The sequence below is a fragment of the Aedes aegypti genome, chromosome 3 (genome assembly GCF_002204515.2).
Source record: "Aedes aegypti strain LVP_AGWG chromosome 3, AaegL5.0 Primary Assembly, whole genome shotgun sequence".
NCBI lineage: Eukaryota > Metazoa > Arthropoda > Insecta > Diptera > Culicidae > Aedes > Aedes aegypti.
This window is the reverse complement of record NC_035109.1, coordinates 134,889,436-134,913,829: the sequence shown is the minus strand read 5'-3', so window position 1 is coordinate 134,913,829 and position 24,394 is coordinate 134,889,436. Positions and strand designations below refer to the sequence as shown.

The window sequence follows — 24,394 nt, the reverse complement described above, 5'->3', positions numbered from 1 at the left end:
GATGTTATTACAATAAAACCAATTGTAATTTTATTATATTTTTATTAGTTAATCACTCTGTTGCGTAAACTGTTATCCTTACCTCTGTTATGACTTTTGACTTTGACTGTTATGAAAGCCTGAAAAACATTGTTTAAAAACCACTAAATAACGGTGTTTCGGATGAAAATAAAATACCTCATTCGTCAGTCGATAGCATTTATTTATTATCTTTCTTTTTGTAATATATATTTTTAAACGGTGTCGAAGAATATTTAATCTTTATTAAACAATAAAATATATAGTCATAACCAATGTTATTTGGTAACCTGTCGGTTTGTTTACTTCAAATCATCATATGAGAACAAACTTAAGTACTAATACAAACATTTATAATTTCGCATTGTGTTTCCCCTTCTGAAGGCCCCTAAATATTATCATCTAATTGGATTTTTACCTCGTTCCAAAACTGTATAATATCATATTTAAGCCGTCGAATATAAATCTAGACATTGTTTTTGCTCCTCACTGTAATGGTGTGTATGTACGGTACGATATTGCTCTTAAGCTGATCACGGAAACGGCTACTTTTCGGTTTTTGTGTGACCCAACGACTGGGTAGGTACTCTAAGAGGGTTATTACAGTGTGTTTAAATTGTTGTAGCTAGATATACATATTTGTCAGTTCATAATCATTCTTGTATTGCTGCATTTAGTAGTTGAGTACGACTGAAAACAGCTTCTTATTGATGGTGGTCGAGGAGAACCGTCTGAAGCTTGACGAGGGAGAGGGAGGAGTACTCTCATCTTGGTTCGTTCGAGTTTAGAGTGTAGTTCGCGAGGTTTTTTTTATTTGTTGAATAAAAAAGGAAATAGTTTCAGGATGTTCAGAACAAACCGAGTATTGTCGTAGCGATGGTTTAACAAAAGAGAAATAATGGAAAACGGAAAACACTTTATAACAGTTGCAACAGCGATTGTCTTTTTTCGGAGTTGGGAAGCATTGCCAACGTGAATAACGAGAGAGAGAGAGTTTAACTTGCTTAACACTTAGCGATAAAATGGTAAGGGTGCTTTGTCGGGTCTACCATCGATCAGGGGGGGTTCTCACAACGGATGATACTAGCACTAATTTTTGGTAAAGTTGGAGTCTAACGTTGCTGAGCTGTTAGTAGTTGAGTGAATGCAAACTTTATACACATTGGGTTTGATACATTTTTTAAACTGGGAGTTGCACTCTATTGTTTTTGTTTAGCTCAAATTGACATCTTCATTTGTTTGTCTCAATGAAAAACGAAGTATCGGACTAGAATGGTTAGATTTTGAATCAAAACAGAATAAGAGTATCAATAAGAGGACATTTTCAGGTGAATGTAAATAACATTTTCAATGATCTCTGTCAAGTTTCTACAAGAATGGGAATTTTCTGTTTGTTTTGTATGGCAATGAGAGAGAGAAAATGCGTACGAGAACCGACTGGAGGGTTAGTTTGCCAACTCTCGCGCGAATGTCGTCAATTTTTGTTAAAAGCTAGCTTAAATTAGCCACTACATTAATAATGATCACGAACGATTTATGATGGTACGCCGGTAAGGTCGACTACGGGTGAATTACACAAACATCAAACCAACTTAGCAGAAGAATTCAGCTTCTAGTCGTGTTGCTTCTACTCTGGTTAGTGTTTGTAGGTAGCTTTATTCAAAGAAAAATCAAACACACTGATTACTCTTGCGTAATTTTTTTTTCTTGCAACTAGAACAACGATTATCGGTGCACTAAAGTATGGCGTTAGTAATAACCCTAAAAAATCTTACGTAGAAAATGATGGTATTGAATACCGTTTGAAGTTAAATAGTTTTGTACCCAAAGTTAGTATAAATGCTTATGTTTAAATGTATTGATGTTTCATGATCACAGGTGGCTTCTGGAAGCTGCAAGGTATGGTTTTGAGATAAGTGAGATAATAAATAAGCAAAGAAAAGTGAACTGAGTTCTGCAAGATTGTGGATAAAGTTTATGTAATCAACAATGAGATAAAGTGTAGCCGAGATGGACACGTTATCGCTGTACCGTGGTGCATCAATACCCAGACGCTTAAGGCGCCCCGAATATTCAAACTCTAATATGAGTGTCTTGTTTTAGGAAATCCTCAATTTTATATTGTTTCGAAGATTGTTTCAAGCCAGATCTTCGCGATAGTGATAAACTTTCTAGTGAAAACCATGTTTTTAACTTAAAAATCATTCAAATATTGAAGCATGTCTTGTCTTTAAATCCGGACACCTCATGCAAATGATGTCTTTAAATCCGGACACTTTTGGATCGAAATCCGGACAACTGTGTTAAAGCTGCAATAACCGTTTGATTTTATATCAAATAAAATCAACATTCACATGAATAACAATCTTTGATAAACTTAATATCTGCGTTTGCCCTACAATGGCAAAAATAATAGAACGTTTGTAGTAATATAAGTTTGATGGCCTACCTGAGCTGAAGAACATGTGACTTACGTATCAGATGCGGCTTGAACTGTTATTATTTAAGATATAGACAATTTATCAATCAATCAGTTGAATTCTGAAAACTCACTACGCTATCCATGGTTGTTTTTCAAGTTTTCACTTATGTTTTCTCTCAGAAATCTCACTTACACTAGTCAAACGAGGGCCATTAAAACGATGTCCGGATTTGAAAACATTGGCTCGTAATCCCAGACAGTCTTTTTACACACCGATAAATGTATATTTCCAACATATTCAACAATAGTGGAGTCACTAAACTTTCAGAATATCTCTTCTCAAACACTTTTGGTTGAAACATTTTATGAAAATTCATTTTACAAACTTATCTTGATTCACCACGGTACACAATGAGCGTGGTTTTCCAATGAAAAAATTATTAAAATTATTAATTAAATTAAAACCAGAATTCGCCGATTTATTATTTTTTTTGGAACTTTTGGCATCGATTAGCTATTAGAACGGAATTTAAAAGGACAATACTCAAAGTTAATTTTTAATTCCATCCGACAAGATACCTTGAATTTCGCTCTATCAATGGATTACCTGCTTTGCTCTTGTCCCCAGTTGATCAGCAGAAGTTTTCTCGTTTGATTTTGTATGGGGAAAGACATCTTACTTCAAATTTCTCGTAAATGAAAGCATTAATCGATAAAATATTTGGTAGGCGTGATAGTCATTATCATCATGTACAACCAGTACCAAACATTTTTTCGTAAATAGTTCTCAATTTTAAGAAATAATTCGTTAGATGCTTTTCGCAATATTAATATTTTTCGCGATACCTTTTAGCGATTTTTCGTGCATTGACACTAGCGCATGTGCGTTACTATGTGGTGAGTAGCGAATTAGCCTTTGCATATAACCCATTGGAAGTTTGCAGTCAGACATAATTAGAGGCCGATCCTTCAGTACCGGGCAGCACCCAATACCACACATAAACTTAATAACAGGAAAATTTCTTCCTTTTGTACAGAGCAATGTTTGCGTTGACAAAAAATCATTAAAATATGCATCGATAAAAAAATTGTTAATCGCTTAAAAAAATGACGTATTGCTCTAAAATTAAACCTGAGTAACAATTACACAGTTCGACAAAAAAAGTCGATATGAATGCTACTACACATGAAGATAGAAGATCTAATTCTGAAGCGATTGGTGCGCCAAGTATTAATATTGGTCCAGAAACAACCAATATATGGCCATTTCCCCGGAATCGGTGCCGGTAGTGGATCCGAATTGGGATCAAACAATTTATTCACTCAAAATATGTCGCGCAATATTGTTCTCTCCCTAGCTTATCATAAAATACCCTATTATAAGTTGAAAATGAGTCTTGTACAGATTTGGCTACTCATGGCGCCGCCCAGTGCCCCGGGGGAACCTTGCATAGGGGACATTTCGATTTTGACACCAAAGCATATCATGCGACGGCTCATTCTTCATGTCTTGTCGTAAATAGGGCAACTGTAGACTCAAAATGGATAGTTGACTACAGTGACTACTTTCGGGACCACCGGATGTTCTAGAGGGAACCTGTAATTAGGGACAATTGATATTGAACTCCAATACATATCGTGCGACAGTTCATTTTTCATGTCTCGTGCTAAATAGGGCTATTGTAGACCTTAAGTGGATAATGTATGTAGATATTATATGCTTTCTCCAAAGAGGAATTAAAATTTATACCGGAATACTTCTTTTCGAGACCCTTAAGAAATATTGAAGTGCTTCTTTCTGTAACACTTGATGATTTTTTCAGATTATTCCAAACCATTGATCGATAGTTTTTCAAGTTATTCCTCGGAGAATTTCTTCAAAAGTTGTATCAGAAATTTCCAACAATTTATTCCAGAATTTCTCAAGGAGTTTCTCCAGAGATTCCTTAAGAAATATTTATTTATTGGGATTTTCGGAACATTTTTTCAACATACTCTTCCAGAAGTATTCTAATGTTCTAGCAGAAAAAAAACAACTGTTGAATTTTTCCACGATTTCCAAAAGACACATAAAAAATGAGAATCGAACTCACGACTCCCTGTTCGCTAGATAGGGCGCGTTACTCCTCTCTGCCACGAGAGGACTCATGGACGAATAAGTTAACAAGAATTCGATTTCAGCTCAATTATCACGTGGTCCTCTTTCGCAAAGTGCACCTCTTTCAGAAGAACTAGACGCCCATCAAAACATAACGCTTGTCCATTTAATCCAATTGCAAAGTGTATGTAATGTTTAGTCATTCGGTAGTTGTTAACCACTCGGCTGGTTATAGCCGTAAACCACGAATCATAATTAATTAAACAAGTTCTAATTTTAGAGTTCAGTTTACCCAAAATTAAGTATATTGTTTATACTTTCGACCCAAAATCTCTCGGTATTCTCTTTCGTCCTCCCGAATGTTGTCAAAATTGGGGAGAGCTGCATCTACCCAATGGGGGTACTTTATCCCAATAAGCCAAATTTGGATAAAAGCAACTTTTCTTAAGTTTGGGCTGAAAGAATTCAATTTTGCGTTGAATCAATCCAAAACTGAATATATTTTTCTAATGGAATTAAAGCCAAACTACCTAGACCTTGGAAATTTAGCCAAATTTGAGTAACCGAAAACAACTACAACCGAAAATTGAGTTGAATCGCGTCTCCGTGTATAGCTCAATGTAACATTTCTGTGAAACATTTTAAAGCGTTACTGACAGACAATTCTGGCATTCTATATATAAATCTTCTCTTTTGTGAATAAAAGTGCCAAGATGCAAGTTTGACAGCATTTTTTCACCTTAGGACGCAAGATTGCATCGCTGGCAAGCGGTCTGAAGTGGAAAATGCTAACAAACTTGCATCTTGTCACTTTTATTCACAGAAAAGAGGATCGATTAAGAGAAATCGATCATGCGTCTTAGGCCCTCTTCCTAGCGCACGCTTGATATATGAATTTGAGCATTTTATTTGCAAAGCTTCGGGACAAATAACATCAGATACCTCGATTATAAAATCTAAAAAAAAAATAAAAAAAAAAATATGTTTTTGGAATCGGTTCCAAGTACAAATCCCCTGAGAAATCCTTGAAGATTTTTGTAAATCCTAGTTATATTTTAAAATAAATTTCTTGCTAAATTCTATGAATATAGGATTTGCCTTTACGGGGACTCCTGAAAAAATATGGTAAATTTTATGATAGTACCTCTCTATCCTATTGGCATTTATCTCTGAGAGCTTCTGGAAAAAATGCTTTGAAGATCCATGTCAAAAGTCTGGGTAGAATTTCTCAGAAAACACTATGAAGATTCTTCCATAAATTACTGGAAAAATTTCTGCTGAATCGGACAAACTCCAGAAGAAATTTCTGGAAGAACTTCTATAAGAATTCATGGAGGTATAGTCTAACTGACACTGTAGAAGACAGCAAGTGGTACCAAGTCGAAATACGCATATCTGTCAAAGATAAGCAATAAGGGCGGAATTAAAAGGTACAAGGTACTCCATCTACTTTTTTGTTTCTCTTAGAAGGTATACTTTTTTATTCTTTCGCAGTTATCTTGAATGAGTTGTTACCCTATTCCTCTATGGAATAGTTCAATCCATAGAGGAATAGGGTAACAACTGTTTTATTCGTTCTTAAACGCTAACAGTTGGCGCCAGCGGCAAACAGTACAGAAAACAACCTTTCGAACATTTAGTTTCTTTCACTGGCCGTCGAGCGGCGATACTGATGTTTGTATTCCACTCACTGATCGCGCTACGCTGGATTCTCAAATTTCTCAAACTTTCAACACAAGCGCATGGATCAATGGTAGTCGAGAGCCGTCAAAACGTATTGAAAATAATGAAAAACGTTAATTACTAGCAATTTGATAACTGGATCGAAGAAGTAGTGATTAGAAACTAAGCGTAATGTGAAAACATAACTTGTTGAGTTGAGTTCATCTTCCGTGGTGCTTTCTTTGCTTCAGGATTTTGTTTTTACTACCACTGAAAAAGAGCCATCTGTTGCCTTTTCAGTTTTGAATATCGCCCTATTGGCTTGTTTAACGGTATACAGTTCTTTACATATTCCGACTCTACGTTACAAATTGAAATAGAAGTCAAGTTAGTCAGTTAGTTTCTGCCATGCACTGAAACTATTTTTAAAACGCGTTTTAAATCAGTATGGGAATCACTTTCGAATTACCCCTCAGCAAATTTTACTTCGGGACGAAATGTCATTATATGTGTTGAACTGTCATTGAGTGTACAGATTGAAATCTCCTCTAATCATTCATAATATCAAAAACTTTATATTGAAGCGCAATAAAATTCTGTTATACTTAAAAAATGTGTTCTTTCGATCAAGCTTCAAAATCTGTAATTTTTTCATCCCTACACAACCCAATCGTGGAAGATATTCCAGGACGGAATGCCAGAAGAAAATCCTTAATGAATCTCTAAAGAAAATTCCAAAGTTATACTTGGGGAATTCTGAAATGAATGATTGAAGATTGTTTTTCTAATTTTCTTGAGAAACTTTAAATATAACTTCAAAGAATTGAAGTTTGAGGGATTTCTTGTCAATTTTTTTTAGTAGTTTTTTTAGAGAGATCTTTGAAAAATGCATACAATTTTGGTGAACTGCAAGCAATTTAAAGGAAGTTTTCCACTGTCCAATTGTTAACATTTAACATATACAAAATAAACGTTGAAGAAAATGTTTAAAAAAAATTAAGGCATTTTTGTTAGCATGATTGGATTAATTTTATTTTGCATTGACCCTGATGTATGTATTTTAATCAGCGATGAACTTTCATGGAACTGAATTTGAACTAAAAGAGTACTTTCTATTTCATAGAAAAATACGCAATGACTATTTTTCCGCTTCCGAAGCCACCTTGATTCACATGTAAGTTAAGCAGAGTTAAATGAACTAGAATAGCTACCAAGTGTGAGGACTGTTTATCAAGACGACGTAATGACATCAGGACTTTTTTCCTGTCGACTTGATACTCACTCCTTTACTGTATGGTCCTAAATGATTTTGCTACGTGAAAATCTGCTCTATTGAAACACATCTACTGTCTTTCCAGCTTTTTTGTACGGCTCTTCGGACCACTGTGTACAATCTAGTTACGTCTAACCGTCTACGGACAGCTTGCGATGGCTGAGTATTATTAGTACAGTAGTAGCATTATTGGGGTGAGAAACAATGGGCCTCTACGGGTGGTGATGATATATAGTGATGAAATCCGGATGCGGTGAGAGTTACAAACACAACAGCACGATCGATATGAACGATAAGAACAAAGAAAATTAAAGCCCACTCGTGAGTGAACGATCGAAAGAACGAACGAACGGTGATCGATTGATTTGTGAAGGTGACGCGAGCGTATCAAAGGATTGAATATTCTATTTATTTTTTGCTTGGTTGTTTGGCGTGGATTTGAGAGAGTTTAGTGTGGCCGATAATGTGGATCGTTATCGTTAGTCGTTATCTTACCTCGACCACGGGGTAGATTCAGCGCACTGGTGCCTCCACTGGCTAGGTGCGGGCTGTGATCCTGCCGGGTTCGGTTGTTCAGGAACTCGCGGATGTGCTGCACGATCAGGTCGATGGCCACTGAAAGCACGAGAGCATGGGATTGGATTTCGGATTATTTGGGATTACTTATCGCATGGAGTAAGCGAGCGTGTGTATTGGTTCTGATGCTGTGATAACGCTTCGAGATTTCGTACAGTATTGGATATAATAATCGTAACAAACTCGGTGTTGATGGTATTTAATGATCAGATTTCGGTTATCGATCATATTATGTATTCCTTTTGTGACGAAGCATCACAATATTTTGCTGGACATGAAAAACGAGCCGGATTCACATACCATTTTGTCTCAAATTCAGAACATGACTCGTATTCATTCACAGGATGATAAATTCTTCTATGATTCAAGATTGTCAAAAAGCTATTTCTTTTTTTTTAAATCGCCACTGTTCGAAATATGAGTCATGTTCGTAATTGGTGAAAAAAAGTTATAATCACTCTCCGTCTTCAATTAGTGGTAGCCAATTAGTTGTATTTACGGTATTCGGCTATTTCGCCGAACGCTATTTGACCGAATGCCATCTGACCGATAGGGTCGTTAGGTTGAACGCTAATTGGCCGAATTACGAACTAACAATTAATTTAGTTGTCAATGGTGCTGAAGTACAAAAAAATCGGTACTCCCTTTCTATCCATGTAGGGCATTTGTTTTGAGTTAAACAATTCTAATAATTATAAGTGTCAAAGCAACTAACATTTTAATTTGGACTTTTTGCTCTCTTCAAGTCACAAGTAGTTCTATAAAGATATATAGGTTTGATGATCATTCGCGTTATAGCTGCTTAAATTTTCATTATACATATATAATTATTGGCATTGCACTTGCTGATACTCAATTAGGTTTTTTCTTTCTTCCAATCATAAGCTCTTCTTCCGAGTAAAATGGTACCAGTGATTGTTGGCATTATGAAGTCTAAATTTTGCATAAGAAATTTGAACTTCTTTAAAAATAGGCCATTATTTCAATTAATAATGTTAAAATAGTCATAATAACTTATCCACTTAGCTGCATAAAGTAGCCGGAAGTAATGTAGTATCCCAGCAAGTAGAAAAAAATTCAAATGGCTGTCATTTGACGGATTGCCTTCGTTTTAGTTCGAATGCAATCGTCTAGATATCTAGATTTTCTATAATTATTGAAATTTTCAAAAATGTACACTGGCTTGGAGTTATTCCGGTGGGTCACTGGGTCAATCCGGGTAAAATTGACACCAACTTCCTTTTCAATCTACTTTTACCCAATTAATTGATACAAATCTGACTTTCAGTTTGCTTTTATAATTTAAACTACGTACGTCATGTGAGAACTAAATTAGACAATGGGACCAGCGTCGGCATGGGGTATTTTTTCGGCTATTTATGGATCCTCCGTGAAACTGGTCCCAAAAAGTTCAATTTCATCTTTCTTCTAAACTGGACAATTTTGGTAATAAACATTACCATTTTGAAAAATCAGCTCAGGCGTTATCGAACAAGGTCATTTTAAGGGTATAGGCCACCTAGAAATAGGAGAAGAGTTTACAATATTCTCTAAGTTCGAAATTGAACCAAATTCAAATGATTTCCCACGACCATGTCTGAGTTAGCTTATTCAAAAGATGAAGTTTATTACGGCTAAGAAGAAAAATAAAATTGGCTTGTTTAACGGTATCCAGTTTTTAACAAATTCTTATTCTAAGTTATAAATTGAGGTCAAACCCAAACACGGTGCTCCCCTGTCGGTTTTTTTTTTATTTAAGTTTGTAAATTTCATAATTAACAACTTTAAACGCATAAATGCAGACGATTTTCTTTGAAACTGTCAACCGTTCCGCGTTTGAAATTAGTATGGAAACCACTTCTGAATTACAACTTGGCAAAGTTTACTTCGGGACGAGCTGTCTTTATGTGAATTGAAGTGTCAGTGAATCTACAGATTGAAATCTCCTTTAATCATTTGAATATCAATGTCATGATATTGAAGCTCAATAAAATTGTGTTGTACTTCGAATAATGTGTTCTTTCGATTAAGCTACAAAAAACTGTAACTTTTTACTCACTAAACAACCCAATAGACATATTTTCGGCCGGTTCTGAGGAGATCCCATCAATAACCGAAAAAATACCCGAAGCCAAAGCTGGCTTCAGTGACTAATTTAGTTCTTACATGATGTCCGTAGTTGAAACTTTACAAAGAAGTTTAGTTGAAGTCAGTTATTTTTTCAAAAAAAAAAAAAAGTGGCCCACCAGAATAATTGCCCTAGCCAGTGTACATTTTTTTAAATTCCAATGATGAGTCCGTGAAAAATTGCCGAAATGGCAGCCATTTGAACTTTTTCCATTAGCTGGGTGAGTACGGGTTGACTTAGACAGGGATATCATTCTCCTAGAGGACTCAATTGCACACTGCACACTTTTATTCATAACGTTTTGCTTCACATCTTGTTTCTAACATGCTATCTATAGTTTCTCATTAGTGTCATTTTTCGGCCAAATGACGTTGGACCAAATGATCCGGAACAGTGTTTACATTTCAAGATAAGCATAACTTATTTTGGAGCGTAACCGTAATAGGGTTTAAAAAAATAGGCAGATTTCTCATGGAATATTGGAATCTCTTGATTTATACAGAATGCTCGGCAATCGAACTTATTGAAGAATCCTACAAAATCTTAACAAAGAACAATTCTATATCATCTTTACTATGAATTGGCTGAATTCTTCAAAAAGCCATAACAAAATTCGACCCTCTTTTAAATTTTCACACCAACTAAAGCACTAGACCAGTAAAACCTATTCACAGGATGATTAACTTCTTTATGATATACATTTAAAAATTGTGAACATATCCATTCTTACCATTTAAATCATCAGTGTTCAGAATGTGCGTCATGGTCGTAGTTTGAACTAAACGGTAGGTTAATTTTAATTTGAAAGGATTTTTTCACTAGCATTAAAAAAAAAAAGTTAGGTGACCCTTGAACTCCTTTTGTACAAAGGTAATGAAATCAGGATTATTTTATTCGGGATAATCTATATAAATAAAAATGGAATAGTGTTTGTACGTCACGAAATGGCTTCAGAACGGGCTATCGGATTTTGAAAATTCTTCCATAGTGATGTTTCTGAAGTGGTCCGACGTTTTTGTGTATATAAAGAGCACAGAATATTGCACGGGAAGGTCGGAAAAACGGGAGTGGATGAAACTGTCGTTTTGTACGGAACTTTTCATGGCGTTTTTCAATAGATTTCTTGATGGCAAGACAACGTTTGCCGGTGCCACAAGTGTAAGATAATTATGTTTTGATATCTTTCAAGCTTTATAGTCAACGGGCCTGTACCAAAATGTCAGATTGGTCAAGATTTTCTAGTAAATACTTTTTATTCAATTTGTGGAGTTAGGTCCTCGGGGTGGAACAGCAGAAAAAAGTTCTAACAATATTTACCAATTGCTCTCAAAATGACAATATTAAACATTTTCATCATTTTTTTTGTGTGATTGTTCCAAAAAGACTTCTTATCTTACACATGAATCATAACGCAATGAAAGAACTAAACACTTCTGAAATGAGCAACAATTTAATTTCCCAATAAGATCTTGTAAACGAACTTGATCAGATTGGGGAAAGCTTAAAGATTTGATTGACAGTAAGGAAATCGGTAGGATAAAATCCTCTAACGTTTCTCCAGTAATAACTCTCAAATTTCTGCATAAGATTTTAGCTATCTAACGGGTACTGAACTTCATTACTTGACCCTTTTTCATAAAAAAAACAAATGCTCAAGGCATTATTTTTAACAAACTAACGAACTACTTCATGAGTTATTCCAGGAATTTCTACTGAAAATTCCTGAAAGAATTCCTTAAATGATTTCATATGCAATTTTCAAAGTATTCGTCCTGAATTTTTTCCCATGAATCATTTAGTAATTTCTTACCAGATGTAGTCATGCATTTTTATTTGGAATTCCTACAGTAAATACACAGCAAAAACAAATTGGCTGACATAATTTTTGCTTTCTTACAAAATACGGGCGTAGGTAAACAAGATCACCTCCATCACCATCCAATATTAAGCTTGAAACGTATTCAATTGATGAAAATACCAAGAAACCCATTTCGAGTAGCAATACAAATCTTGTGTCAAATTGAACAAACTTCCTTCAGCTTGGTGAGATGACCGAGAGGTATCGCACGGGTCTCTCACTTGCTGGGTAGGAGTACGAATCCCGTTCATAAAAATTTCAACTTTTTGGTTAACTTCTCAAACCGATTCTATCGATTGCTGGACTCGTATTTTCCGCAGTCGCTGGTGGATTATATGCGTTCAAAAGGGGTAGTTGTTTATCACATTTATGACGGGGCTGATGTGCAGCCTAAATTACGTGATAATACTATTTTGTTTTTGCTGTCAACTTATGGATGTCTATAAGGGATTATTATTTATTTACTAGTGGTCCCGGCAAACTACGTCTTGCCATCAAGTATGCTGTTTTAAAACGTAATGTAATCCTCCATACAAAATAACACATTAGTCTCCTCCCGATTTTCCGATTATTCCGGAGACTACCCCGAACATTTTTCTCGCACGAACACGTCACATGAAAAACTTACGTTAATCCGTTGATCTGTTCGCAAGTCATTTCGTGACATACAAACACCGCGTCATTTTTTATATACATTCATTTAATTCTTATTTATATATTTATTGAAGAATTCTTAATAAAGTGCATCGAAGAATTTATCCTTAGATGCCTCTGAATACACATTTTAGAGTTAAGGTGAAGATGCATCGAAGTCAAACCTCTAATTTTCAAGAGCACAAATCTAGAGAACGAGACAACCGTTTGTGTTAAAAATTTAACTCACTAGTCACTCGCTTATGGTGACCAATTCATCAAACTTTCATTGCAAACAGTTGTCAGGTTGTCTAGATATGTGCTCTAGGAAAATCGAATTTTGGCTTCGGTGAATCTTATCCTTTATCAGTTATTATTCAAAGATTTCCACATGAATTTTCACAAGAACTCCCCGAAAAATACATCAGGAGTTTCATCATGAATTTTCCCGATAGAAACTTTCTATAGAATCTGGGAAGAAATATTTCGAAAAACTTTCTTTTTTGCTCTTTATTCAAAGTATTATGACTTTGATGAATCCTGTGGTTATTTGGTGGTTCTTTGTGGGATGCTGAAAATATAACGTGAATCCCTATAGAAAAGGGTAAAAGAACTGTAAAATAAAAAAAGTACCGTAAAACGGGGTATCTTTGATAATGCGGGTAACTTTGATAGTGCGTTACCCTCTACATACTAAACGAAATATCACAATTTCGGTTAATCGGTTAAGCAAAACGAATGCAAAACTTAAAAATATTAGTATGACACTTCATGTAAGGGCTGTTTTCATTTGAATCGTGAGCATTTGAAGCTTTTTATACGAATATAGAAAATTGACACGATTTTAGCATTTTCGAAACGCTTACGATCAATATTTGATGTAGTTTTGAATAGTTGGTCACTTATCCTTGACAGCCTAGTTATCAAAGAACTTGAAAATGGTCTCAAATTTCTTAGCGAAAAGCATTTTCACAAACTGGGACCATTTTTGTAATCTAAGTCAGAAATTTCCATATAACGTTAAACGCCTAGAGATATGCAGCGCCCTACAAATGTTACGTATTCACTCAATTTTGTTCGATTTCTACTCTATTATCAAAGTTACCCCAAAACAGAAAACCGACTTTCGATTTTATGAAAAATTATATATCCATACAAAATAAATCTTTTGGCAATCTATCAACTGTAAACGATAGCTAGGATGCCAGTACTTGTTTTAAAAATATAAATTGTAATTCTTTGAAACCGAATGCATAAATATTCAAGTTTTCTTCGAGAAAACTATCAAAGTTACCCCGTTTACGGTACGAAAAAATATTGAAATCGGTGAAATATTTCTTGTCAATTTTGTAAGGTTTTGTCAGAAGAACATTAGAAAAATTGTAATGATTGTTTATGGAAATTTCTGATAGAAAGAATTGCATTTTTTTTTGCTGGAACCATGGTATAATATTTTGTCAAATACAAATGAAAATTAAACAAATAATCAGTACCGTAAAACGGGGTATCTATGATAATGCGAGTAAATATGATAGTGCAGGACCCACAACATGTTAAAGGAAATATCATTTTAACACTTCATGTCAGAGCTTATAAACAATCTGTTCTACGATCATTATTTGATGAAGTATCAATGACTTCATCACTTATTATTGACAGATTAGGCAAAGAATGTGATCTTAAAGTTCTTAACATAACTATTTGTTTTTTTTTTTACAAATTAAATCAATTTTTCTAAACAAAGTCCGAAATTTTCATGTAAAGTTTAACACCTAAAGGTATGCAACACCTTTTTGTTGTTGTTTGGGTAATTTATTTATTTTTATTCGAAACATATTAAGTTGCACTACAGAAACGATTGATTAATGATGTCAATGTCGAAACATGAGAATCAATCAAAATGTATCCAGTGGCATACCTAGGGTTTTTAGGGCCCGGTGCGGGGTTCGATATATGGGCCCTCGAAATTAAAATGAACACCGTCTAAATGTAATGCGCTTATGTTAAATCAGCTGTTGAAATAAACGATGAACATTTTTCGGAGAATCAGTCATAGTCATAAAGTGATGGAACTTATTATGTTGTTGTAGTTAATGAATAGCAAAAATGGCAACTAATGAGCCTACAGTTCTTCCTTTTTTTAATTCTTGTTCAGAAATACATTAGTTTACTGAAAATAGAGTGGACTGCCAGTGAATTGGAAATATTAGCTGGCGAAGTAGCCCTGGAAAGCAATAATTCATACACAGCTTTAAATAGATGTTCTAGTTCCTAAAACTTGTGTTTTGAGTCGGAATTGATTTTACAATTCTTTATGAAAGAAATGCCTCATAAATGAGTTATATGTTTATTCAGGAGTTTATTTTGTGTTTTTCTCGAACTTCCTAAGGATTCCGCCTTAGATACCTTTAAAAATTATTCGTTGATTTTTTTCTAAGTATAATCATAGAAGTTACCTCAGAGATTTCATCATGAATTCCTTTAATCACAGAGAAACAGACGTAATACTTAGAATAAATCGCGATCAAAATTATAGTCTCGAAAACATGTACGCCCAATGCTAAAACACTGTAGTTGGCCGATGGACCAACAGGTGGCGGTAATGTGTAAACGTCAAACACGAACAAAAACGACGCGAGCGCTGCGGATGGTCGATTGGCACCTACAAGTAATTCGAATCGATCGTTAAAAAGTTGGTCGATGAACAGCGATGAGAGTGTGACGTCTGTTTGTCTGTGCTTTAATGTTTCATTCAGAATTTTTTCAAGAAAATCATAAGCACTCCAGGAATGTTTTCAATGATTTTACTTCAGACAAACAGACGTCAAACTTTCATCATCGACCATTGACCACCTTATTAACGATCGATTTGAATATATTGTCGATCCTCCACCCGCAGCGCTCGCATCAGTTTTGTTCGCGTTTAACATTTATACACTACCGCCATCTGTTGGCCCATCGGCTAAACACATCGATTTTAGTATTGGGAATACATGTTATCTCGACTTTGATTTTGATCGTAATTTGTACTGTTACATCTATTTGTCTGTGATTTTACCATTGGTTTTTAAAACTTCCTCCAAGATTCCCGTTAACAACATCTTTAAGATTTCAACTACAGCACTAACCTGATTTTGTCAGCCCTTTTTTGGGGAAGTTTTTTGTTTGCTGTCAATGATTCAAAATCAAATTTTCAACGAAACTTTATTAACCCTGATAAACTTGTTATGAATATGCATAACATAGTACATATAGAAAAAACTTTTATATACTTGTTTTACATTTTTAAGATGAGCTGAAAAATGATTACAAAAAAGGGTTGACGAAATCGGATCATCTATGTAGTAATTTTTTCAATGTATTTTCTACAATTCACTTCAAAATTATCGTTCAGTTTTCAACCAGAGAATTCCTTCAAGAATTGCTCCAGAAATAGTTTCCAATTTTCCTTCAGGAACTATTCTAGAAGCTTTAAGATAAATGTCCTTGAGATATCTTCCAAGAATTTCCTCAGTAATTTTCTCAGGATTTTTTTCTGCAGAAAAAAAAATTGAGGATTTAATGAAGAAATATTCGTAAAATTTTTCAAAAATCCCTGATATATTTCAGAAGGAAATCTCTAAGTAACATCTGATGGAACTTGATTAAATTTGAAAGTAACCCTACAATGTTCTCTGAAAGACTCCTAGGCTCTTGAGGAAATCTTGACGGATTGCTTAGTTAAACTGCTTAGATGATTGGAATAACTAGAATATTTATTATAGTATTAGATGGTGTGGAACCTCAGATTTGAAGAAGCCATGGAGATTTTACTTGAAAAAATAAAATAGAAATTGTTTGGAGAATTACAAAAGTCATTTTGCATAAAATGTAGGAGAAATCTTTGGAGAAGTTTCTAAAGGAGCTTCGTGAGAAGTGCCAGATAAAATTATAAGAGAAATTCCTGCAAGAGTATTAAATATATTTCCTCGGATAACCCCTCGAGAACTTTTAGGAGCAATACCTTTGATAAATGTGGATGAATCCTTGAAGGAATTAATATAAAAAATCCTTGAAGGATTCCTGGCATAGGGATTCTCATAGATTATTTGGAAAAATGCAGAGATCTTTGTAGAAATCACAAGTAGAATTCCTCTATGAATCTGAAATGAAATTCCTGAAGAACCTGTAAAAAATGCATCATAGTCTTTGAAGGTCTCTCTGGAGTCTGTACAAGCAGAATTAGGAAAAAAAGTGCTCAAAATAGAGGTTTTCAAGATCTTCCGTTAACCTTCCAGTCGTCGCGCGGTTTGTCACCGTCAGAATCACCGCGCTGCTGTTGTGAACGAAAACCTCGCGGTATTTTCAGCGGTGTTGTACAAAATACAACAGCGCGACGACTGAAGTGTTAAAAGTATAGACTTGTATTAAAATAGAGAATAAGCCTCTAAAAAAAGATCTGCTACCAGCCTGGAATATGTACAAATCATGTCCCGAAGATGGCAACTGATTTATTTTTTTAATTAATATTGAAATATAAAACGGTTTGTTTTAATATGGACTGTAACATACTCCCAAATCAGTTCCAAATACGATTATGGGCCCCACACAGAATTAATTTTAAATAGGTATTTACGCTACTGTCATCACTAATTCATTGACCATGGGGCCCCGATCGAGGTCCCCCGATGATATTGCCGATCAAGGTCACCTTCCAACTGTATTTGTATCTGCTTGTTAACGTGATAGTTTTCTAGAAATCAAATTCATAATATTAAATTCTTAAATATGAAAATCTTATCACGATTTGGGGGCCCCTATGAACTCGGGGCCCGGTGCGGACCGCACCCCCATAGCTACGCTACTGTTTCCAACCCAGTTTCTACTGATGATATGATATCAAACTGTAGTTTGGTTGTGGATTTCCATGTGTTTACATACCCATTGTAAAACATACCCCAAAACCGAAAATCGACTGTTGATTGTATGAGCATTCCAAATGAATGATTACTTAATCTTTCAACTGCAATCGATGACTAAGATACCAGTACTAGTTTTGAAAATAATAAATGAGGGGCCTAAACGCAAAGAGGTGTAAGTGGCATTTTTGTCGGCTTTGCGTTGAGTATACTTGAAATATTTACTGTGTGCAAGCTTTCCAATGGTTAGGTGATTTTTTCGCTCAATAGAAAAAGAGAAATAATTCATAGAAGATTGACTCATTTTCATGACTCCTGAACATTGAATGTATTGAATGAAAAATTGCAAACAAAAATTTAAGTCGATTTTCTCAAAACTATAATATTTTGTCACTTACAACTTACACTATAAAAACCATTAATACAGAATGCAAAAAATTTGAGATTTTCTACTTAAAACTATCATAGCTATCCCGTTTAACGATACTACGTTTTGAAGGTAATATATTGAGTGCTCGCTGTCATCAATTCAGTAATTCTCAAAGAACATTTATCATCCACAGAATTTCAAACTTAAAAAAAATATTAACCATTTGTCAGATCGTTTAAACAGAAAGGAGCAAAAACTTTCCAATTTGCATCAGTCCAATGGTAATATTTGATTTCTGAGTTGTTACACTTTGAAATCAGATTCAGATATTAGTAACGAAATACAATGCGCACACTATTATGCGTCATCTAGTCATGATTATTAATCACTCTATTCCACATGCAGTTCAAATGGATATGCACCATAATAGTGAGTGCCCAGACAACCAGAAGTCGCATAATAGTTCACCTAATAACTCGTTTATACATACAAATTGCATCAAACCCGCAAAACATGGTGAATGAAATCATCAGATTGATGAGTTTCCTCACATACTGAGTTAATTTGTACATTTTGATTCGTCCCGCACACTTGCACAAAGTAAGTCGAACCAATCCGTAACAACTATCAAATCAACATTTGTTATCATAAGCTAAGTCGTATAAGGTTACAGACTAGTTCGGTAGCAAATTAATACACTCGCATTGTATGTCATTTTACATCACATGCATGTATATCATCTCAACTTTTGTATGTAGAAGGCCTTCTCGCGACATCTTATACGTTAAATTTAGCACATGTATGCCGTCCATTTTGGTTGTCTGGGTGACCCATAATAGTGTACCCACTGTATGTTGTGCGGTTATCGCAAAAATGATTTTGAGGTTTTTTTTCTAATAGAGTAAAGTGGGGCCTTTAGCCCAAATTAAAACAAATGTTATAAATGTCATATTAGTTCTATGATTGCTTAAAATAATGATATTTTGAGATGTATTTGTTTTTGAAAAAATTGTTTGAAAACCAGTTTTGGTGCATAGTGGGGCAAAAGTTAGAATCAGCGGGCCAACAGCTCTTTATATTATCTCGTGTATAATGATCGATTGTGCGAAAAAATCTAAAAACTTTCACCACAGACAAACAGACGTAACACTTAGAACAAATCCTGATCAAAATCATAGTCACGATGACATGTACGCCCAATGCTAAAATCGGTGTGTTTGGCCGATGGACCAACAGATGGCGGTAGTGTGTAAACGTCAAACGCGAACAAAAACGATGCGAGCGCTGCGGGTGGTGGGTTGGCTACCTACCATATATTTGAATCGGCCGTTAAAAAGGTGGTCGATGGACATCGGTGAGAGTGTGACGTCTGTTTGTCTGTGCTTTCACGTTTTGCGAAAACAGCTATTTTTAAGTATAAAATAATTAACCCTGTTCTGGGTGGATTTTTGAAGAACCTTTTTATCAGAGTATTTTTCGGCAAACATCATTTTCTGGCTGATAAACGGTATTTCTGCCATAAAAATATCGATATTTTGTATTTCAGTGAGCGCAAAATTTCGCTTCGACTATTTTCGAACTACTACCTCACAGGTGGCACAAAATTTCGTTAAAGATAATCAATTTTAAAACTGTTATATAAAAAACATGGGTCAATGTGTTGACACAAGTTCAATATCTTGAAGGTCTACTGTGTGGTATTTATTTCTTTTCAACTGTTATACATAGTTCGAATGAAACGTGTAAATTTCTGAGATATATAATGCACATAATTGGAGCGTGGAATATCATGGATATTTACATGATACGTCATGTAAACTTCAATTATATATCATGTAATCCAGCAGAATCCTGAGTGGTTACATGACATATCACACATTTTTACATGATTTCAGACTTAAATTTACTTGACGTCATGTTTACATCGCATAAACGAAGTTTACATGACGTGTAATCTTCATTATTTTTAACAGTGTAGTTTTTGTTTTATGGAAATATTGATTATTCCACTATAGTCGATCTTTCGCCCCACTCAACATTTTATTGATTGATAAAAAAGCTCTCTTGGAACTCATCCCTACGGTAAAGGGAACTCAGGTATATTTGGCAGTTTTGTTCTTTTCGTCATAGGAGGTTCTTGTCGGTTAAATGTATTTGTATGGAAATTTGGATCCAATAGTTTATGGAAAACCCCCATGATAAAGTTTGGAAAACTGCCAACATCCTATTTCAGTTCAACATATTTCAATTTTACTGAACTAAAATGTGCAGGATAACTTAAAGCATTAGTAAACTAATGCTCCAATCGTATGTTTTGAGTTTGGATCAATTTGAAAGAGAGAAATAAGCGATAAAACAGTCACCCTGTTTAATTCTCTGTTGTAAAAGTATTCTTCTTCTAGTGTCGTGGTTGTCGTTCCAATGTTGTTGTCCAAGGGGAATGGAAATTTAACTAAGAAAAATAAATTGAAGACATGCTAATTCTTGGATCTAGTCCCTTCTTTATTGTAATTTCTCTAAGTATATCGAAAAGGCAATACACCTTATACCATCCACATATAAGTTTGACATAGAAAATATTGATTCGATTGTTTTGCTAACATCCTACCAGGTGTTTGTCCGGGAATGACTTGCTGACGGGATAAAAAGGGATTCAAGGAGTGGTTTGTTGTATTCTGATAAAAGTGGGGAATGTTTTCTTAAAAATGCACAGACTATTGAGGTGATGCTTGTTGGATAAAACCTTGCTCCAAAATTCTACTAATACTTTCCAAATGACTAAGGGTTATTCGTGTTTCACAGTGTAAATGGGCTCGTTACAAACTTATCAAACTAGGCTTAGGTTTAATTGGGGGGGTAGGTGGCAAGTGACAGCCAACAGTTGACTGTCGAATAAGCTCACAATTTCCGCCTCTTCGAGACACTACAGACTACAATGAACACACACAGACGCAAACTGTAACTTGACTTTGTTTCCGTTTTTTGTTTGTTTTTTTGACACTTCTTGAGCACTAAGCAAATCCCTAAGCGTGGGTCTCGTGTTTGTAGCCGGGTGCAATGTGATTCACTTGCGCTCCGTTGGTGGTGTTTCCGGCGTTTGTTTGCACTATCTCGCTAATGTGGTGCACAATTAGATCAATCGCAACTGTAAAAACGATACAATAAAGCAAAAACAACAGTGGGAAAACAGGGAGTAGCTTGTGAACAGAACATTTAAATTCAGAGAGATAGAGCGAGACCGAGAAGGTTGTTTGTGGTTGTGTGCGCGAGAGAAGGAAAGAGAATCACAGATAAGAGAGTGCAGAGCAATAGAAAGAAAGCATGACACACGGGAGGTCGACATCGGTTTCACGTTGAGTCCAAAATGCTACGAATGCCTTCATCAGCAGATCAGAGAATCAACACTTCCAAGAGATTGGCAGAAACTTTGTTTCCTCATTTCGATTATATGCATTAATAGCATTACACCCATGAGAACGTAGGTCAATGAATTAGTTTTTAAGCGTCAACACATTAACTTAAAAAAAAATCAGCAAGATTTCACGACAGTTTGCACAATCATCCTACTACACGTGACACTTCGTACATACCTGTGTTATCAGCTCCACGTGGAATAATCACATCGGCGAATTTTTTGGTCTAGAACAAGAAAAGAAAGCTTAGTTTCAACAATTTATCATAATCATACGCTATTCGGTCACTCACCGGTGAACAGAACTCCTCAAAAGCAGGTTTTACAAAAACCATGTATGCGTTCAGAACTTGCTCTAAATCTCGCCCTCTTTCGTTAATGTCTCTTGGTACTGAAAATGAGATATGAAGAGAAATGATTAGATAGCGCGCATCGTACTCTCGTGCTGTGCGTACTTAAAATATTTCTGCTCTCTGAGGTGTTTTAAACTACCAAATTCCAAATATGCAGTATCTACTTTTCAGAGCTACAAAATCAGACGTTTCATCAAAACGTTAGAATTGTTTCAAATCAAATTGAAATACCCATGCTTATGCCGCGGCAGGTAACTTCAATTTCTTCTGTTCAACGGAAAATGTACTTTTAGTAGCATAGCTACTTCTGATTTTGCTCTTTAACTGAACAATTGAATCAAATGATTGATGCAATTTTCAAAACCATCACTATGGCTGAAGCAGTGATGGTTGGTATCAAGTTTACTAATAAAATTATAATTGAAACACGTTTCTCTAATGGATTCAATTAATGTTTTAATGTTTGAAAATAATAAAAAATGATACCAGCAGTAAATGACAATAGATCAAATTCCTTAACCAACAATTAACCAATAAACTCACCTCTTCTCGCCAGTCTCGTATCGGAATCGGTATCGACAAACAGCTTCATGTGGAACAGATCCCTAATGGCCGGGAAGTAAAATACCAAAATACCCTCAAATAGTACTACATCGGCCGGATAAATCGTCAATTTCTTCTCTGGATGCAGCGCATTACTACGATAATCGTATTCATTGATTTCCACCTTCTTTCCTTGCAGTATGTCTTGCAACGTCGTCAGCATCAATTCCTCATTGAAAGCATCCGGATGGTCAAAGTTGAACAGACCCTTATCAGCTCGCTGCTTTTCTGCGGGCGTCAACTCACGGTAGAAGCTATCCTGACTGATTGACACAACCTACAAAAAAAACGTGAGGAATATTTACAGTCTTGTGCAGCAGTTTTGAGTTACCCCCAAAAATATGTTAAAGATGTTCATATCTCTGTGATTGAAACTTTGTACATCCTATTGATCGAAACATTTTTCTAATTTTGTCTACTAAATTTTTACTTAGCATTATGATATTTTCGTAAATGTATACATTGAAAATAAAGTTTTATTTTCAGCATTGCATAGACAAAAATTTTGACTAAGTCTGTCATTAGAAGCCTTATTCCATACTCTTTTAGTATGACGTATCGTGCAAAAGTTACCGACGGGATCACCTGCAATGCCGAAAAATGCGTTCATAATATAAATGGGTATAATACCATAAGATACTCTTGATTGATTGATTTGACTTTATTAACGAGATTTTTAGCCCTGGGCTAGTTCATCTCGGGACCAACGGCTTTACTTCCCTTCCGAAGGAAGTCGTCACTATAACTTTTAACGTCATAAGTGACTATGTCGGGGATGGGATTCGATCCCAGGTCCTCGGCGTGAGAGGCGAGTGTTCTAACCACTACACCAGGTCCGTCCCCGATAAGATACTCTTATGAAGGATCATAAATATCGATTATGGAATTCATTAGGACCATTACGTATTTAGAAAAACGCTCTTTGAATTCAAGAAAAGAAATATATTTATAAGATCTCCAATGATAACGACAAGAATTTCTTGTGAATATCGGACGTTGTGTGTTTCATAAGAATCTTATGAAAGAGTTCCAGTCAAGAAATCAATTCACAAGCGTTCTCTTATGAAATTCGTATATAATTTTTGGCTCCGTGTAGACTAAGATGCGGCCTAAGTGAAATAATCGATATTTGTAGAAAAACTATAACTACAGAAAAGAAATAAATACTGCACAGTTATCCTTCAACATATTGGCTACAATTTTTCAGAACAAACTTGTGTCAAAATATTTACCCATTTTTAGTTATAACAGTTTTAAAATTGATACCTCTTCTAAATAAATTAAAATGGAGTGGTGTTTGTATGTCAATAACTTGAGAACAGAACATCCGATTTGCACAATTCTTTCACTGTTGTCTTCTTGAAGGGCTCTGGCGTGTTCGTGTGACGAAAACGTTTAGGGAAGTTATCGAAAAAATTGGTAAAACGGGGGAGTACTAGTATGTCATTTGTATAGGAGATACCATGACATTTTTCAACAGCCTATTTGATGACTTGATGGCAAGACGAAGTTTGCCGGGACCACTAGTTTAAAATATATTATTTTAGACATCAACTTGCTTTGAGGTAATGTCTAGTTGAGACGAGACCACAAAGACCACACGATTTTTTTTTAACACAGACAATTCATTTTCATTCTTGTGCTGGTTAAGGAGTAGTCTTACCCGAGGGGGAAAGAATAATTTGCAATAACTTATGCATACCATATTTTGCTATCATACCATAATGAGGTATTGTTCAGTTGTCAACACTTCATTTTGGTATTATATTGTTATTTGAACAAAATGTTTAAAACAATTAAAAATAATTCATTTTTGTATTCGATAGCTATTGAGGACTGTTGGAGGTATTGAAAAATTTCACTTTTATATGAAAATCCATCAAGTATTATTTAGGTATTACAATACCTGATCTAGTTATCAGCTTGGTATTTGTAGAATATGCAGAAGGTATTATTTGAGGTATTTTACCTCTTATGCAGGGCTCATCCATACCTCATTCAGGTTGTAACTATTGGAAGTTATCCTCAATTTGGTATTCAGTAGTTATTTTCTTCTGCTCGGGTAAAAATAGTCCAAAAATCTCGAAGAG

At 35.1% G+C, this 24,394-nt stretch overlaps 1 protein-coding gene across 5 annotated transcripts in view; it reads right to left on the bottom strand.

Annotated features, from left to right (window-relative positions):
- Positions 1 to 181: 181 nt before the first annotated feature.
- The window catches only part of LOC5571454 (probable uridine-cytidine kinase), a 36,270-nt gene continuing 12,057 nt past the window's right edge, over positions 182 to 24,394 (bottom strand). The window contains exons 3-7 of one of the 5 annotated variants that reach the window (XM_021853816.1): positions 22,245 to 22,581; positions 21,642 to 21,739; positions 21,527 to 21,575; positions 7,969 to 8,088; positions 182 to 1,671 (exon numbers count right to left, since the gene is read on the bottom strand). In XM_021853816.1, coding sequence (XP_021709508.1) covers positions 1,655 to 1,671; positions 7,969 to 8,088; positions 21,527 to 21,575; positions 21,642 to 21,739; positions 22,245 to 22,581 — 621 coding nt within the window. In that variant the 3' untranslated portion in view covers positions 182 to 1,654. Of the gene's footprint in view, positions 1,672 to 6,997; positions 7,686 to 7,968; positions 8,089 to 20,417; positions 21,082 to 21,526; positions 21,576 to 21,641; positions 21,740 to 22,244; positions 22,582 to 24,394 lie in introns of those variants that run through there. The other 4 variants (XM_021853815.1, XM_021853813.1, XM_021853814.1 and 1 more) reach the window with 4 other exon arrangements.